General features: G+C 41.9%; 1 protein-coding gene across 1 annotated transcript; it reads right to left on the bottom strand.

Annotated features, from left to right (window-relative positions):
• Nucleotides 1-1,192: 1,192 nt before the first annotated feature.
• On the bottom strand, nt 1,193-16,468 carry TOP3B (DNA topoisomerase III beta). The gene is made up of 17 exons (XM_069870685.1): nt 16,345-16,468; nt 14,665-14,796; nt 13,828-13,934; nt 12,877-12,951; nt 11,787-11,983; nt 11,210-11,366; nt 10,013-10,126; nt 8,939-9,029; nt 8,471-8,625; nt 8,136-8,241; nt 6,757-6,903; nt 5,063-5,236; nt 4,064-4,192; nt 3,658-3,807; nt 3,107-3,207; nt 2,641-2,842; nt 1,193-1,782 (listed from the first exon to the last, which is right to left on the bottom strand). Exons 1-17 carry the CDS (start codon nt 16,412-16,414, stop codon nt 1,301-1,303), a joined length of 2,589 nt encoding a protein of 862 aa, XP_069726786.1. The 5' UTR covers nt 16,415-16,468; the 3' UTR covers nt 1,193-1,300.
• Between the last annotated feature and the right edge of the window lie 433 nt (nt 16,469-16,901).

Genomic DNA, 16,901 nt, shown 5'->3' with positions numbered 1-16,901 from the left:
AAATAAACCCAACAAGAACTACAAAAAGAAACTTCTACCTATGGCTGGGTCTTTTAATCAATACTATTAAAGCATAGTTCATGTTTGAGCAGTAACAGTATAAACATTCTATCAGAGGAACAGCCTTGGGGCTGTGGCGTTCCGTATTCTTTAGCTCAGCAAATGCACACGTTGTGCCAATTAAAACAACAGTGGGACATTGCCTTTTGTAGGGACTGGACTTGCCTTTCTGTTGCAAATCAATCACCTGCCAAGCTGCTCTCTGCATAGTGTGGGTTGAAATGCAGGAGCTTTTGCACCGTGCAAGACTGTGATGGCCTCCCCGCATCAAGCCACAACTAGCTCCGAGAGAAATTGTGGGCATAGACGATACAAATTGTCTTTGATCAGATGACCAGGTACGATCCACTGCCTGCAGATGGAAGGAGAGGACTATGTATTGGTGCAATTTGATATTGTAACGTGGCACCCAGTGCCACAGGGGTTGGATACAGCTCCACAGAAAACCCCCTTCTTTTCATGGCAAAACTAGCCAATACCAAAATGACAATTTGGGGTACGGGCAGTACAAGCTGCATCTGAGCAGGTATGCAAAGACAGGAAAACTGCATGGGTAGCTGAACTGACCTCCAGCAGCAGGAGGAGGTCTCATTTAATGGGAGCCCACTGACCAAAGGACACTAACTTGGCTGCACAGACCATAATTTAGGAATCACTGCTCAATGCAGATCTTCCCCTTCACATTCGTAAATCCCATTTGCTGTGCCCCCAGGCATTATTCTCTTATGCAGCGGAGTGACAGATTTGAAGTAGTGCTCTCGCTATGACAGATGCAATTTAAAAATATGACAGCTATTAATAATGTATTATTTTTGAAGATTCAAAGTTAGATGAAACCAGTCTCATTCCCCACCTAAAGACCACAGCAGCATAACACTGATCTGAACCAGCACTTCTGTTCCTGGCACTTGTATCATGGGCAAAGGCTCCAAAAATGACAGAAGAGGGCAATTTCATTTCCTTCCTATCAGCCACAGGTAGCAGTCTAGGTGGACTTCTTAAGCCTCCCTACTGTTTTTGCAAGCTCTACTTGGATCAACCAGCCTTTAAGCTTTTAAGCTTTTCATTTTCTCAGTTGCTGTATCATCCAGAAGAATTTATTTTCTAGTTAAATCAAGGTACAATCTAAGGTGTTTAACTTTTCCAAGAGCAGGAAAGTGGTGAAGATCAAAAATATTTAAAAATGAACTTAAAGGGAAACAAATTTTTATAAGAAGTTTATTTGTCTGTTGTGTGGCCATTATACAAAGTAAGCAGCCAGAGCTGCCATTTTGTCCTTGGGTTTCTTTGGGTTGAGCCTTCCTCCTGGCCTCCTGCCTTTACCTCTTCCTCGACCTTGCCTTTTTCCTTGTCCCCCACGGTGCATGGGGTGCCTCATGGCTGCATGTTTCAGCTCCACCAGATCTTGAAACACAGGATCACAGAATACGCAGCCTGAATGCTGGGTCTCATCACCAGGGAGAGGAGATTTGGCTTTGTTGAAATCTACATCCACGAGGGCTGCATCACACAGGTCGCAGGTCTCCGGTGACACCCGGACTTTGTGGGCGTTCTCAAAGAAGTGCACAATCACATTGCATTTGTTGCACGCCATCTTCCACTTGGGACCCGACGTCGAGTCAAGAACCAGAACCCCATTCTCGCATTCAACGCACTGCCCGATTCCAAGCATGCTGAGAGAATGCTGGCACGTGGGGTGGGTGCATTCGTTACAGCCCATTCCTGGTGGAAGAAGAGTAACACCATACCACAGGGAACCCTTTATAGCACCACCCACACTCCCCAGCTTGCAGGAATTGAGACACACAAGTCAAAGAAAGCTTAGGATAGAATAGGTTTTCTAAATCACTAAAGAATGGAATGACTCCCCAAATGGCAACTTGGCTTTTCATAGACTGAGAATAATTCCTTGCTCAAAAATGTTTCTATAATGGGCTTTCAGAATTGCCAGATACTGCCACTGTACAGTACAATTATATTTCAGCTAATTATATTTCAATAGCTCCTAACTAACTGCTATTTCACACTTGCATTATACTCTGGTAATACAAGACATTTTTAATTATAAGATGGTAATAAAAAGATGCCAAAAAGCTCCTGATACTCAGAGCTTCAAAGCATTATTTAAATTAAGTTTGGGTCTCACAGTTAGCAAAATAACTGCAACTTTTACTCCTTCTCATATCCTTCTCCAGCATTTGAGACACTATCTATCTCAGGATTAAAACACTCAAGACCTCGTCTTAAATCTACAGTCCTATCCATACCAAGCATACTTCAATTTGCAAGGTGTCAGAACCTCCATGTCTTCCACTGCATCCTGAGAGTTACGAAGGCTACTTTCTGTGCATGCACGTAAATTAGTTTCTTAATTCTTTTATAAGGAATAAAGAACCTATTCATAAAGGAGTTAGCTAATAAATTTTGGTCAGGGAGTTTGATATGAATTTTAGGTATCCGTAATCAAATTTGACTTATACTAAGCAACACTGATTAAAGATGACTAAAAAGCACACTCTAAAGATTGCACCTAATTTATTTCAAGTGAGATTAATCCCTGCATGTTCACAGAATTCCTACCTTTTTTCATGTCCCTGAAGGGAGGATGGTTGTAACAGTACGGACAGAGTGGGTAGCTCTTTCCTCTGGACCCAGATGACCACAGCACCAGCTCAAAGTCATCTAATGGGCAACGCAACTCTTTGTAGAGTTTAATTGTTCCATTCTGTGGAAGACTGTAGGTGTCATCACAGTGAGAGCAATGCAGACGACTTGGTTTTGCCTGGAGTAGAAAACAAATCTCCTAAAAAACTGTAGGGTCAGTAAAACTCAAAACTTGCAGTAATTCCAACTGGGGCTGCTCTTGGGTTTGCTACCCATGGAGAAACTCCATCAGGCTTTGTTTTTTAGTTAGTTGTTTTGGTTTTTTTTCCAGAAATGCACTCTTGACAACCACATTTGAATCCAAATTCAATATGGAAAGAGGATTTCTACTCAATGTCCCCCAGCAAATGCAATTTAAATTCCAAGCATGAGGTCAACTCACCTGAATATACTTCATGAAACGATGGCATTTACCACAGCGGGAAAGAGGTTTACCTGTGGCAGCTAAAGGTGAAAAAGACACTTCCATCAGCTCATCCATACCTGCAAAAGAGAGAACCCCATTTATGTTCGAGTTCTAGTCTTTGAGATGAAATCTTGCACAAAATCATCTGGAAGACCTGTAAAGAAGCAGCAGGAATGAAAATACTTCATTCACAACACTGTTCCTTGTTTAGGAAGACTTTTAAAATAGCGTTTTGCAGTGACCATGCACAAATGCACAAGGGTAAGTCCCTCAGGTAGTCTGAAGTTTTTGAAAACTCCCCACAACACAGTCACAAAAATACCCAAAACAACTGAAGTAGAGTTTTGGAGCCATGATTCATTCAATTTCCTTTTGCAGATCAACTGAATTTGACTGGAAATTTTCAGTCCAGGAACACAACTTTTCAGTAAGCCTAAATCTCCGAAAGAAACCCAATATACAAATATTTTCTACCTGCATCTTTTCTGAGTAACTACAGGGAACTCCACATGTGAAAATTTTTTTACCTGCAATAGAATCCACAAAATAGTGAAATTTCCTTTTGAAAATGTCAAGGGTGTGCTCCAGGACCTGATGATAATTCGCTTTACCCAGAGCTATTAAGTTGAGTTGCTTCTCTACAGCACTGCGGATTGTAGGAAGAACCAATTCTGCATCTAACAGAAAAACAGAGACGACAACAACTGAGAAGCAGCAATGAAAAATGAAAAAAAGGGTGTAGGAAAGTGTCTGTGTGTAAACTGCCATCAAAATACATGAACGAGTTTTAATTATTGTAGTCTTCAGAATTAGTAATACTTGCCTAGCTGCATTATTTCAGACAGAAACGTGACTTATACCGTGACAAGAGCCCTTATCATACTGAAGGGCAAAGAAGGGAAAAGGATGGAAAGGGAAGAGCATTTAACTGACCTATTTTGTAATAGCCATGAACCAGAACAATGCCAAGGTTTGTAGGCTTCAGTCTCCGACCACTTTCCACTGTGACATAGTTTCTCTGGCAAATGTTGTTAATGTGGACTGGAATACTCGCATCGGTTCCTGCCACACAAAGGAAAACGATAAATCCATCCTGAACAAAAAAGTTTTCATTTAATTACTCATTTCTGACTTCTCTGGTTTTATGTCAAATTATAGTCCTCTTAAGACTGCTAAGAGTTCAGACACCTTTTTACTGTTCCCCAACTGCCAGTGGACAACTTCTCTCTCTAGTAACTCTTATGCCCTCTGCAGTTCTAAGGACTCTGAAACATATGTTTTAACCTTAATTGTTTCATCTCTTCCAAGGAATTACTATTGGGAAGCCTCTTATTCTCACAATCACTTACTCTGGTAAACAGAGTGGAGTAAGAGGCTATGTTTGTTTTGACTGGACAAATTTATTAAAATGCATCAAAGGAAACAACTCAGATTGAAAAAGAAAAATAGGACTGTGGTAAACAGTTCGAGATCTAAGGACTAAAGAAGCCAGCAAAGCTGAAGCAAGATGTAAAGGAAATAATTCCTAAGCATGAGGAGATGCGTTCTTCCACACAAGCCTTTCTGACAAGAGAATGGACAAGGATGTGTTTTGAAAGGACACAGAATCACAAGGTTGGAAAAGACCCACAGGATCATTGAGTCCAACCGTTTCCATCAATCACTAAACCAACCCCCTCAGCACCTCATCCTGCTTTGGCCAGAAACTAGGCGTAAGAATAAGAAACAGAAAGGAATGTGGAGGAAGAGACGGTCCACCATCCGCTAAGGGGTGCTACAGGCATGGTGGTTTGAAGGGAAAACTTATCGTTATGGTACCTATTCAAATGAATACTGAAGGGTCATCACCAACAGAGTTCAGACGAGCCATCCAGACTCTCTGCACTCTTGGTGGATGTGTTACAGGATAATCTAAGTTACGTAAGTTCCTACCAATGCCATGCTTTTCCATCAGAGTGATCAGTTCTGCTTCCGTCAGGTAATCAGGAGGACTGGTTTGCTTTTCCACCAATTTTATTTCACCAATTGGGAAAAGATCTCCTTTCTCACAGTGGGGAAGGCTCTCTTCTAATGGGATACTGTGCCACGGCATAATTTCTGTGAACCCTGGAGGTAAAGAAACAACCAACAACAACGAGAGCTTATTTCACAGCTTTCAAAAGGCTGAGCTATACATTTATAATTCTAATACGATCCATGTTATACAGATCACAGTTAAGAGGCTGTCTACCACACCATGCAGGAAATAGAATCATAGAATAGTTTGGGCTGGAAGGGACCTTACAGATCATCTAGTCTCGACCCCTCTGCCACAGGCAGGGACACCTCCCACTGGATCAGGCTGCCCAAAGCCTATCCAACCTAGCCTTGAACACCTCCAGAGATGGGGCAGCCACAGCTTCCCTGGGCAACCTGGGCCAGGGCCTCCCCATCCTCATAGCGAAGAAACATCGGAGGCTAGGAACACTGAGGAGATATGCTGTCACAAGACAGCATGTCCCACTACACTGCAGACCTATTTTGTGTGTGGCTCGAGTCAGGCTGATGCATGAAAAAAGGAAACACTTTGCTTGAATGAAAGCACAGTGCCAGAATGGCAAGAAATTTATTAAAAAGGAAATAAAAATAGTAAGTCATATTCACATAATAACCACTACTGGTCCAGTTTACCATAAAAATCTCAGTGGTGCTGCTACATTCATTTTATAGTGGCTCAAGAAAAGAAAAATCTGCCTTTGTGTAACTTAACCTTCAAAATGCACTTGTCTGTAAAAAGCCGGCTCTTCACACAGACAAATGCGACACTGAATCTTTGAGACCACTACATGAAAACTAAGACTTTTTCTGTTGTAATTGAAGTATGGAATAGAAGACAAAGATTTGGCCTCTGATCTTGACAACTCAAAAAGTCTTCAAAATTGTACTTGCGTGGCCAAGAAGGCCAATGGCATCTTGGCTTGGATCAGAAACGGCGTGGCCAGCAGGTCCAGTGAGGTTATTCGCCCTCTGTACTCAGCACTGGTGAGACCGCTCCTCGAATCCTGTGTTCAGTTCTGGGCCCCTCACCACAAGAAGGATGTTGAGGCTCTGGAGCGAGTCCAGAGAAGAGCAACGAAGCTGGTGAAGGGGCTGGAGAACAGGCCTTATGAGGAACGGCTGAGAGAGCTGGGGGTGTTTAGCCTGGAGAAGAGGAGGCTAAGGGGAGACCTCATTGCTCTCTACAACTACCTGAAAGGAGGTTGTGGAGAGGAGGGAGCTGGGCTCTTCTCCCAAGTGACAGGGGACAGGACAAGAAGAAATGGCCTCAAGCTCCGCCAGGGGAGGTTCAGGCTGGACATTAGGAAAAAATTTTTCACAGAAAGGGTCATTGGGCACTGGCAGAGGCTGCCCAGGGAGGTGGTGGAGTCCCCTTCCCTGGAGGGGTTTAAGGCACAGGTGGACGAGGTGCTAAGGGACATGGTTTAGTGTTTGATAGGAATGGTTGGACTTGATGATCCAGTGGGTCTCTTCCAACCTGGTTATTCTATGATTATATGATTGCCTCCAAAGTTTCGCTTTTTTATCCATTCAGTGTATAAATGGGGAAAAAGTCTGTAGCGAACTACTTACTCCCTGATTTGTCTTACCTGGGGAAGTCACCACTTTTCCAATACAGGTGAAACGTTCAGGGCCAATACTGAAAGAAATGGTGGTCTGTAGGAACTTGCAATCAGCGCTGACAGTGGCAATAAAATGCCTCGTTATATATTCATACAGTCGCCATCCATCTCCGCCTGAGGACAAACAACACCTTACCCACAAAACTCAAGTCCTGCAGCTCTATGTAAAATCTGCACTAAAAGGTACCAGATTTCCAAAGTTATCTCTGGAAAAAAAAATGGTACCTGAAAGAAAATAACATTCAGCAGTCTGTCCAGTTTCTCCTTCAAAATGTCCTGCCTATTGAATCATCATGTCACACAGAGACATGAGCTGCGTAGAGATGCTCTTGGAGAAGGTCTGTCAAGTTAGCCAGCCCATCTCCCAATTTTGCAGTGTTTGAATTAGAGTTCAAACTAGAAAAGAATCTTCTTTGCATAAAGTGAGACATATGTACAAAATCAGAATGATCTACTGCTTAGTGCCACTGGAGACCACACCACAATCCAAAACATAAAAGAGATTCTAGTGGCAACTACCACACTGGTCAGCTTGAAGTCCTGCAACAGATCACTCTAAAATACTATTTATTAACATTAACAGAGGTGTAATTTCAGTGCAAAGTTTTCTTATTCACAATCTGTGCAGAGGAAATAGAATAGTCAAAAGGTTATGCTGCTATGAACAGTTTGTAATTCTTTGTCCCATGCTTTGCATATTTCATCTTGCTGTGTATGTAAAGAAAAAAAATCATCAACAGCCATTCAGTATCCTGTAAAATTACTGAAAATTTTAAAGCTTTTGTTTTTCTGTAAGACATTATTTCATTGATTCAGGAAAACTGGAAGTCATCAGTTTTTAAACAACAATCTTAGCTATTCCCAATAAAGAATATAATGCATTCACTACACTTCCTTATAACCTTAAAATCCTTTTTTAAGAGATCGCAGTGTACAGAGGGTCATATGTTATATTTTAATATAAACCTCACAAACCACAGGGACTAAATTAAAACGCAGTTGAAATTTGACTTCCAAGCACAAAAATATAATAAAATTTCAATACTTGGAAGCTACTACTGTAGGGCCAATTTCTTGTAGCAAAAGCAGACATTAAGTTGTCAGTTGGTTATTCCTTTTCCTTAGCAGTACTATGGCACCTGGGATAAATTACAGCACAGCAGACCAGCTCGGAACTTCATTGTCATCAGAAGTTAAAGTTAGCATATAGATTGCCCTCTCTTCACTTCCTGCTACCAAAATAATTGTATTTTCTGCTGAAACTCAAGGATTTTCAGACGGGCTCCTACACCTGCAGGAACTAATTTCCTCACATAATGTTCTAGCACGACTGAATTTACCCATACCTAATTCTGCTTCTGTGGCAGCTCTCATTGGAGTAATGGGAGGATGGTCTCCTGCATCATGGCCTTTCCTTGGACGATTAATGCCTTCTGACAGCAATGCTTTTACCTGAGTGAAAGCAAAGAGAGAGAAAACAGGTTGGCTCAAGTGGATAACGGGTCTCTCTTAGCAGGTCTGGAAGCTTCATATCAAATCCATACCAATGCAACATCCATAAGTAAAAGTACAGGTATTTATTGTTTCTGAAGACCCATAGGTCATAATGTACCAAGTAAGACATATTCAAAAACAGACAAGCGAATGACCTGCTAGTGCAGGTTTTGTTTTGTGTACTCACAGTTTCTGCCCAGTAAGGATTATTGGCTTGTTGTCTCAAACATCCTTTCAAGTCAAAGTTTTCTGGGTAATGGGTAGTTTCTGTTCGAGGGTAGCTGATATAACCCTGAGTATAAAGACGCTCTGCTATTTGCATGGCATGTTGTGGACCCATTCCTAAGATGGGACAGAAGAAAACAAAAATCATCTACACATCACTGTGATTATGATTTGTTTGCTGCATCTGACAGTACAGCTTATCAAAGCGTTTAAATAAATCAGTTTGTTCTTTCCATAACATTTTGGTCACCTGATCTTATCCGACATTTCACTTTCTATGAGCTTTCTAGACCTGAACCTTCCCCCAGAGGATGTAGTATAGACATGGGAGAGCATCGATTCATATTTGATATGTTCTTGATTATTTTGTCTGAGAGGCCAAAACATTTTGCTTTAAAACAGTGCAAAAAATCTGAACTTTTACACATACCTAAAGCAGCACTGGCCACTCGTAGCATTTCTACCGTGTTTAGAGCCAGTGGTCTCTGCTTCACCTTCTCTTTTTTACTCACAGATTCTACCTAGAAAATAGTAAAAGTTTTGAAGTTTGGTAACAGGGAAATGAATTACTTCAGTCCTGCCTATAAACATGTGACACACCTACCATTAGCTATTCTTGTCATACCTGTTTCGTTTGCTTAAAACAGCAATCACCAATATATTTTTACTTCAGGAAATCTGATTGGAGGTAATTATACCAGATTCTAAAGTTACAGTCCTGAGGCCCATAACTGTGAATGCTGCAAGGTAGCTTATTGCTCTCTGTACTTCCCATTCACTGCAGCAGCACGTACTTGCAGTGCTACAAGACTCCAGTGACTGTTCCAAGCAATGGTTGTAACTATAAGGACACTGATTTTTAAAAGCTTCATGCAGTATTTGAACCCTTATGGCTATAAGCACTTAAATCCAAAACTATGGTCAAACCAGTATTGAACAGAACAGAATTAGAAGTTAATTGGCTATAAAGACTGTACCATACACATGATTAAAAATTTAACTGCAGGAATATTGCCACGTAAGTAATTGAATTCCGATTTATACAATGTCTCATGGGAAATAAGAGATCTGCTTGGAAAGCTCTGAATAGTATTTCTTAGCAGGTTTAGAATCATAGAATCATAGAATAACCAGGTTGGAAGAGACCCACTTGATCATCGAGTCCAACCATTCCTACCAAACACTAAACCATGCCCCTTAGCACCTCATGCCCCTTAGTTTAGTAATGAAGACTTCCTATCACGAGTGATGATCATTTCCAAAGTCAGTATTAAGAAGCAACTTCTGCTGAGATGATCACACTAGCATAACACAAACGACAATAAAAAAAAATTCTTGCCTTTTATTCTTATTTACACAAATTTGAATGGAGTAAAAAAATCAAGATCCTACATGCTTCTTTAACAAAAAAAAACCTGCATCCCAATGTGCAGCACATGAAATATTAAATGGTATTTCCCTTATATGAAATATGGCTCTACACACATTTAGTAAATGTTATTACCTTTGCTTCTTTTGCCATCTTCGTTATATTCAGGAACATTTGGGCAATTTCACGATCAAACACCCTCACTCTATCCCAATCCAACGTGAGAGAACTTTCTTTCTCAGGGTTCACCTAATGGACCAAAAAGAAAAGAAAAGAAAAAAAAAAATTAACTCCCCACAACTCTGTTTCTGGAAGTGTGAGAATGCACATTGCAACTATAATCCAATACGGAAATCCTGCTAACATCTGTACTGGGACACAAGTGCTCCAAACATGCAGCTGAACTCTCTTTCACAGGGGCTTTTGAGAAAGAAGGAGTACTTTGAGTTCTGGGGCAGGGGGGAATGACAGGAATTATTCCTGCAGTTGACCGCAATACTCTTCTTATTTCTTATTCAGGCTCAAATGGGCAGAAATTCAAAGTTTACCATTGTGATTTAGAATAATCAATCATTTGTATTAAACTGTAATTAGGTCCTGCGTACAAAAATAAACGTGAAGTAACCAATCTGAGAGCACAAAACTCTCTGAAAAGAGGCACCAACTGCTTCCTAGGACAACACACGAGGCGCACCTGAAGAGATGACACTAAACACCAGATTTAATCTTCTTTTTCCCTTTATTTTAAAATCTAAAAAGGGCAACTTTCAACCATCTATCCCTTATTTGCTTAAAAAATCCCTGTGATCACAAGCAGTAAAACCACGCTGGTTTGCTCTCAAAGCCTGGACAGCAGCAAGGCTATAAAACTGTGATAAGCTGCCAAAGTATTCAGAGGACTCTACTGGCAATTAACACAATGAGCATTTTATTTGCTTTAAAATTCCAATAGTCAGCAATGCCAATGTTTGTTGGCAGCCTAATTAATTCCTGGATTCAAATTAACAACACAGCAAGTCCAAGGACCCCAGGGAACAAAAGAAAACCATTTTAAGTAGTCTTTTTGGCTGAGTCTACACTTAGATGGTTAGCACTAAAGAACTCTTATAAGCAGCAGACAATAACCACTTCAAGACAAAAGTGACATCCTGAGATCTGTTCTCAGGAGGGCAGTGACACATGTGAACTGAATGAGAACAGAGGAGTAAATTGTAGGCATTGTGAGCTCTTGTCAGCAGCTACAATTTATGAATGACTAAAATGAAAATAGAAATGTATTTATTTGGTAAAAATATATGCTCCTCATGTACAAACAAGTATTGTAAAACTTACTTTAGCTTGCAACACCCAGTAAGTCTCAGGCTTAAATGACTGGATTTTATCATGCCTTTCAACACAGAATCCAAGCGTTGGGGTCTGGCATGGCCCAAAGGAGATGAGGGAGCTGTCTAAATTCCCATATTTCCCCTGAAAATACTTAGTTTGAAACCTAAGAGAATGGAAAAAAAAAATCAGGAAGAATTATATTAATAACATTAATAATACCCTCATTCCCATGAAAAGCAAAAGTTTTCATTAACTGATACAAATATGAGTAATCACTCAGGGATCAGTAAAAAAGCATTCTGAGAAATAGCACGTCTTACAGCTAATTAAATACTTTGCCTCACTGAATCCTGTTTATTCCCAAAGAAACGTGGGAGAACATCATAAAATAAGATCCTACCAGAGCTGCTGACAGTAGTTTACCTAACTCAAAGCCAGAACAAAATTTTTTATTTCTGTCTGTACATGAAGTTGTTCAGTTTGGAGCTGAGCACAATTAGCCACTAGAGCCCCAAGACATATTTTGTGGGCAGAGCAATTTTCTCGAACCTTTCATAAAACTATCTGTAATCTATGCTGTCACCTTGTAAACGCGCAGCCAATTCTGAGATCCAGCTCCTGGCGGGCGTCCACTGACAGAGCTTCATTGCGATTGGGTTCTCCCAAGTGATTCATGGCACTGCAGATGTCCGTCTCGGTAATAGAACTGAATTTAGCTCTATAAATTGTCCTTTCAGTGCCACGAGGTTTGTTCATAACGGGAAGAACAGCATCAAGAACCTAACGAAGACCAGAAGCATATTTTAAGAGTATTTTTCTCTAAAGAAAAAAAATCCTGATGCTACATAAAGTATTTGCTGCCCTGTAACTACTTTCTTAATTCAGTAAGATATTATGCCAGCACACTAACTCATAAGAAACAGCAGTATTTGTCGAACCAATCAAATGTTTATGAAGAATTAACAAAACCGGAGGATTTATTAAATGGTGATTGCAGGAAGCAAAGCACTATTCTTAGCAAAGTGCAAAGACTTTAACCAGTGTGGCTGCAGCACCTTTTGGTGAATGTGAGTCATTTTCTATATGAGTTTATTCTATGTATTACCAGGGCCTGGTTATGATACAGTGGTATGTAAAGAATCTAAAACAACTGCTTGATAAAACATGCTTCTTTAAACAAACCCCTAAAAAATACTCTTCATGTAGACTTCTGGGAATAGGACATTAAAAAACCAAAATTTTTGGAAACTAAAGTTTTAGTTCTATACCTTTTATGAGCAGAATCCACATTCCTGTGGCAAGGCTACACTTAAAAGCAGCCTCTATGCTCACAAGTGTCTAATGGCTTAATGAACAAAAGCTAATAAAGATCAGGTTTTATAAGGACAGCAAAATAACTACTCCAACTGTAAAATACAGAATGATTCTGAAAGTACTGTTATGTTCAAACATTAAGAGATCTTATCTTTCTTCTCAGATGAGCACCAGCTAGAAAATGATTTAACTGTCATCTTAAGAGTTCAAAAGCACGAGTTGTTCTACCATGGCTCTCCATGGCCTTTAAAACTTTATTTAATTTGAATTATACTGTGTATCCATAAAACAGTACACCAGCAGTATTGTGCATCACAAATACATTATAGTATTATAAGTCTTACAAATAGAAATCTTACTTCAAAGCAGATGTTTTCTCCTTCCTTGTCACAATCCAGCCACAAGACAATACAGTCACAGCCTCTTCCCTCCACCTGTGAGCAAAGTTAGCACAGTTCTTCAGTAATTCAGAAACACCTGCCTCCTCATTAGCTGTATACTTTTTGTTCCTATTTGAAAGTACCAGAGAGAATCTATTTGATGCCGAGAAGCAGGATATCAACACTCCAAAAACTCACATGGCAATGGCAAAAGTGAATTCAACAAGGCAGAGATTTCAGACGAAGAACTAATAAAATTAATAAAATACATTTAACCTTGACAAAAAGCCGCTTCCTGCAGGGCAGAAAATCCTTGTTTAGGCACATCCTCGTTTATCTTCAGCCCTAGAACTCCTCTAGTGTTTTGCACAGCACGTTGCCAGTCACTGCTCATGTTTGGGAAGCAGCTGAACACACCAACTACATCAAACACTCCCCACCCTGCAGCGTGAGCAGCAGTGTATTCAGACTGCCGGAGCAGAGGGAAGGCACAAACAAACAAATGCTCTGGCTTTATCCTTCAATTCAAAACTATCTGTGGTGATGACAGACTCTGTTTTTATATTACAGTGAAGATAACTGACCCACTCCAAGAGCTGGAGAGGTTTATCCTTTCAGTTCTTAAATAAAGCTAGCTAACCTGTAAGGTTGTGGGTTGTTGATTTTTTTTAAATCAAGGCTAATTCATAGCAAAATGCTACACTTCTCTTTCAAATTTATTAATTATTTCTATTGCTTTCCAGAATCAAAGAAAAATTTCACTTAATTTTCTTGAAAGGACAAAAATAGGTCTCGTTGCTTACTCCAACACAGGAAGAATAGGAACAATGAATCCTAGAAGCTGGAATGTGTTCCAGATGAAATAAAGAAAAGGAATGCCAAGTGGAAAACAAAAGATATATCTCAAATAAAGCTCATAAGAAAGAATACCTGTAAAAACTTCACCATGGTCAGTTTGGGATTGGCTTCTTTCTTTTCTGTGGGAGCTTTGCTAAAAAGTTCTGCTGGATCCACTTTGTCCCAGCTATTGTATTTGCCTGAAAAGCAGAAGTAAATCAAGTAGAGCTCTCAATATACATTAAAAAAAACCACCAAACAGCCAAACAACAGCAAACATTACTTTGGAAAACACTTGGCTTTCAAGATTTGTCTCGGAAGCCACTCTGCCCTCACACTTCTTGCTTTACTATATATGAATGCATTTATTCACTTCTGTTTTTCCAAAGTAATTGCTAGTAATATTAATTACCAACTACAATAACTGTACCTCTCCAAAGCAATGTGTAAACAACTCAAAATTTAGTCCTCATAAAACCTGTGAGGTCTTTATCATTAGAGGAAACCCAGCAGTCACGTAAGTCGTCCCACACTTAGTGAGAGGATTCCATGTGCGTTATCCCTACTGCAGTAATCCACTACAAGGCCTTTGAGGATATCATCTTGAACTCTGCACTCCTTAATCACCTTCCATCCAAAGTACCAAAATACTTCCATAGGCTGGCAAATTGAGCCACATATCCCCTCATTTTCTAGGAACATAATTCAGGCACAGAAAACATAAGTAGCATGAGCCCAAGGTCATGCAAGAAGTCATGAGAGAACCAGAAACAAAAATCAAGAATTGCTGACTGCAAGGGATCTTTTAATCCTCCTTTCCTCTCCAGTTCTAACATACTTTCTGAATTATTTCCACAATGAGTATTTTCCTCTCAAAAGTCCTTTGTGGTTTTATAACCCCATCAGCTGAAACAGTTTATGAACAAATACCTATGAAATCCAAAGTCATGACATGACCACACACGGATGTCATCTTGAAGTGGGCGCTCTGTCCTACGAATGATCCCGTGTACTCGTGCACAGAGCACGCACCGTTCAGTCCCTTGCGGGAGGACATGTTTCCTGTGAACAAAAGACCATATATATCAACAGGACAAAAATACCTTACTGAAATAGGTTTTTTCGTGTGAAATGACAACCCTCTTTTGTTAGATCTTACAGCTAGGGTCTTCCTGACAAAATTCTATGCATCAATCAAGTTTTCATTTTAGTTATTATCCCACTAGACCTTGCTTAAAACATTTAATATTCAACTGAACCCTCAATTACCTCCCCCATCCTTTCCCTCCCACAAAAGACTCTTTCGAAAATGCAGCCAGTTTTCTAGACCAGTACAGTTAGAATCAACTCACTCTGTTTTCTGCATGATTTAGAAAATACCTACAACAGCTTTGAAGATCTCAGACCAACTTGCTACTCAAGTAGCACTTTCCAGAGATGCTATACACTCACATGCACTTCAGCTACATAAAGTATCAAACCCAGATTTCTTTATTCTTGAACTAAATAGGCATCAGACTGCCGGAGCAGAGGGAAGGCACAAACAAATGCTCTGGCTTTACCCTCCAATACAAAACTATCTGTGATGATGACAGACTTTTTTTTCACATTAGAGTGAAGACAACTAACCCACTCCAAGAGCTGGAGAGGTTTATACTTTCAGTATAAAGCTAGCTAACCTGTAAGGTTGTGGGTTGTTTTTTTTTAATCAAGGCTAATTCATAGCAAAATCAGCATAAAAAAATAAGCTGAACGTGGAATGCCACAGAGTTGTTCCCAGGGGGCAGCTGCCCCCTGGGAACAACTCTGTGGCATTCCACGTTCAGCCAAGGAACCAAGCAGGGGGCTTCTCAACGTCACTTCATTGAGAGCAACACCCAGTAACCTCCACACCCTGCAGTCTGCCTCCCTACAACAGGCACAAGAGACACAGAATCATAGAACCACCAGGTTGGAAAAGACCTCTTAGATCATTGAGTCCAATCATTCCTATCAAACACTAAACCATGTGCCTGAGCACCTTATCTACCTGTCTTTTAAACATCTCCAGGGATGGTGATTCAACCCCCTCTCTGGGCAGCCTCTGCCAGGGCCCAATGACCCTTTCTGTGAAAAATTTTTTCCTGATGTCCAGCCTAAACCTCCCCTGGAGGAGCTTGAGGCCATTCCCTCTCGTCCTGTCCCCTGTCACTTGGGAGAAGAGCCCAGCTCCCTCCTCTCCACAACCTCCTTTCAGGTAGTTGGAGAGAGCAATGAGGTCTCCCCTCAGCCTCCTCTTCTCCAGGATAAACAACCCCAGTTGGAAGAGACCTTAAAGATTACCCAGTTCCAGCCCCTCGCCATGGGCTGGGGCACTTCCCACTGGCCTGGAACATCTCCAGGGCCGGGGCAGCCCCCACTGGGCCAGGCCCTCCGCACCCTCCCCAGCCAAACACCCCCCTGGGATCCCACCTCCATCTCCCTCTTTCAGCTGAGGGAGCGCGCCCCCTCCAGCCCTCCCGCAGGCCGCTCTAAGGCCTCCCCGCAGCCTTCCCTTCCCCGGGCCCAACAACCCCCGGGGCTCCCCGGGCAGGGCGAGCCCAGGCCGGGGCCCGCTGGCCTCCCTCGTACCCCTGGAGAGGATCTTGGCGATGGACTGCGCCAGCGAGGGCTTCTCGGCCACCATCAGCACCGTCTTCATCTTCAGCGGAGGCGGCTCCGCTCAGGGCGGTCGGCGGAGATGGCTGCGAGGAGAAAGAGCCCCGCGGGGAGCGGCTGATAAGAGACGGAGCCCCGCGGGGAGCGGCTGCGAGGAGACGCAGCCCCGGGAGGAGCGGCGGAGAGGCGGCGCCGGGCCTAGAGCTGCCGGGTCACGGGGCGGGGCGGCAGGCCGCGCCCCTTTTATACAGGCCACGCCCCTTCTGCCTCGAGGCCACGCCCCTTCGCGTCTCCCGGCCCGCTAAGCTTATAAATACCACGCCCACCTCTGTCGATAGGCCACGCCCCGTGTACGTAGGCCACGCCCTCTATCATTCAGGTCACGCCCCCTCGTGCAATCAGATCACGTCTCTGTGTACAGGCCACGCCCCTTCTGTATTAGACCACGCCCCGTTGATAAGTGTCACGCCCCTCGTTTGTACAGGCCACGCCCACGGTCGATGAGGCCACGCCCCCTCGCACGCCCAGGC

The sequence above is a fragment of the Phaenicophaeus curvirostris genome, chromosome 17 (genome assembly GCF_032191515.1).
Source record: "Phaenicophaeus curvirostris isolate KB17595 chromosome 17, BPBGC_Pcur_1.0, whole genome shotgun sequence".
In the NCBI taxonomy this organism is placed as follows: domain Eukaryota; kingdom Metazoa; phylum Chordata; class Aves; order Cuculiformes; family Cuculidae; genus Phaenicophaeus; species Phaenicophaeus curvirostris.
The sequence above is the reverse complement of the archived record's forward strand: the minus strand, read 5'-3'. Positions and strand labels throughout refer to the sequence as shown.

What these genes read in the sequence shown, in the direction of transcription:
- TOP3B (XM_069870685.1), bottom strand. Translation starts at nt 16,414, where the DNA reads ATGAAGACGGTGCTGATGGTGGCCGAGAAGCCCTCGCTGGCGCAGTCC. An exon ending in CCATGGTGAAGTTTTTACAG is followed by an intron (nt 12,952 to 13,827) that starts GTATTCTTTCTT and finishes CTTTGCTCACAG; the next exon opens with GTGGAGGGAAGAGGCTGTGA. An exon ending in AAAAGTGGTGACTTCCCCAG is followed by an intron (nt 5,237 to 6,756) that starts GTAAGACAAATC and finishes CTTTACCTCCAG; the next exon opens with GGTTCACAGAAATTATGCCG.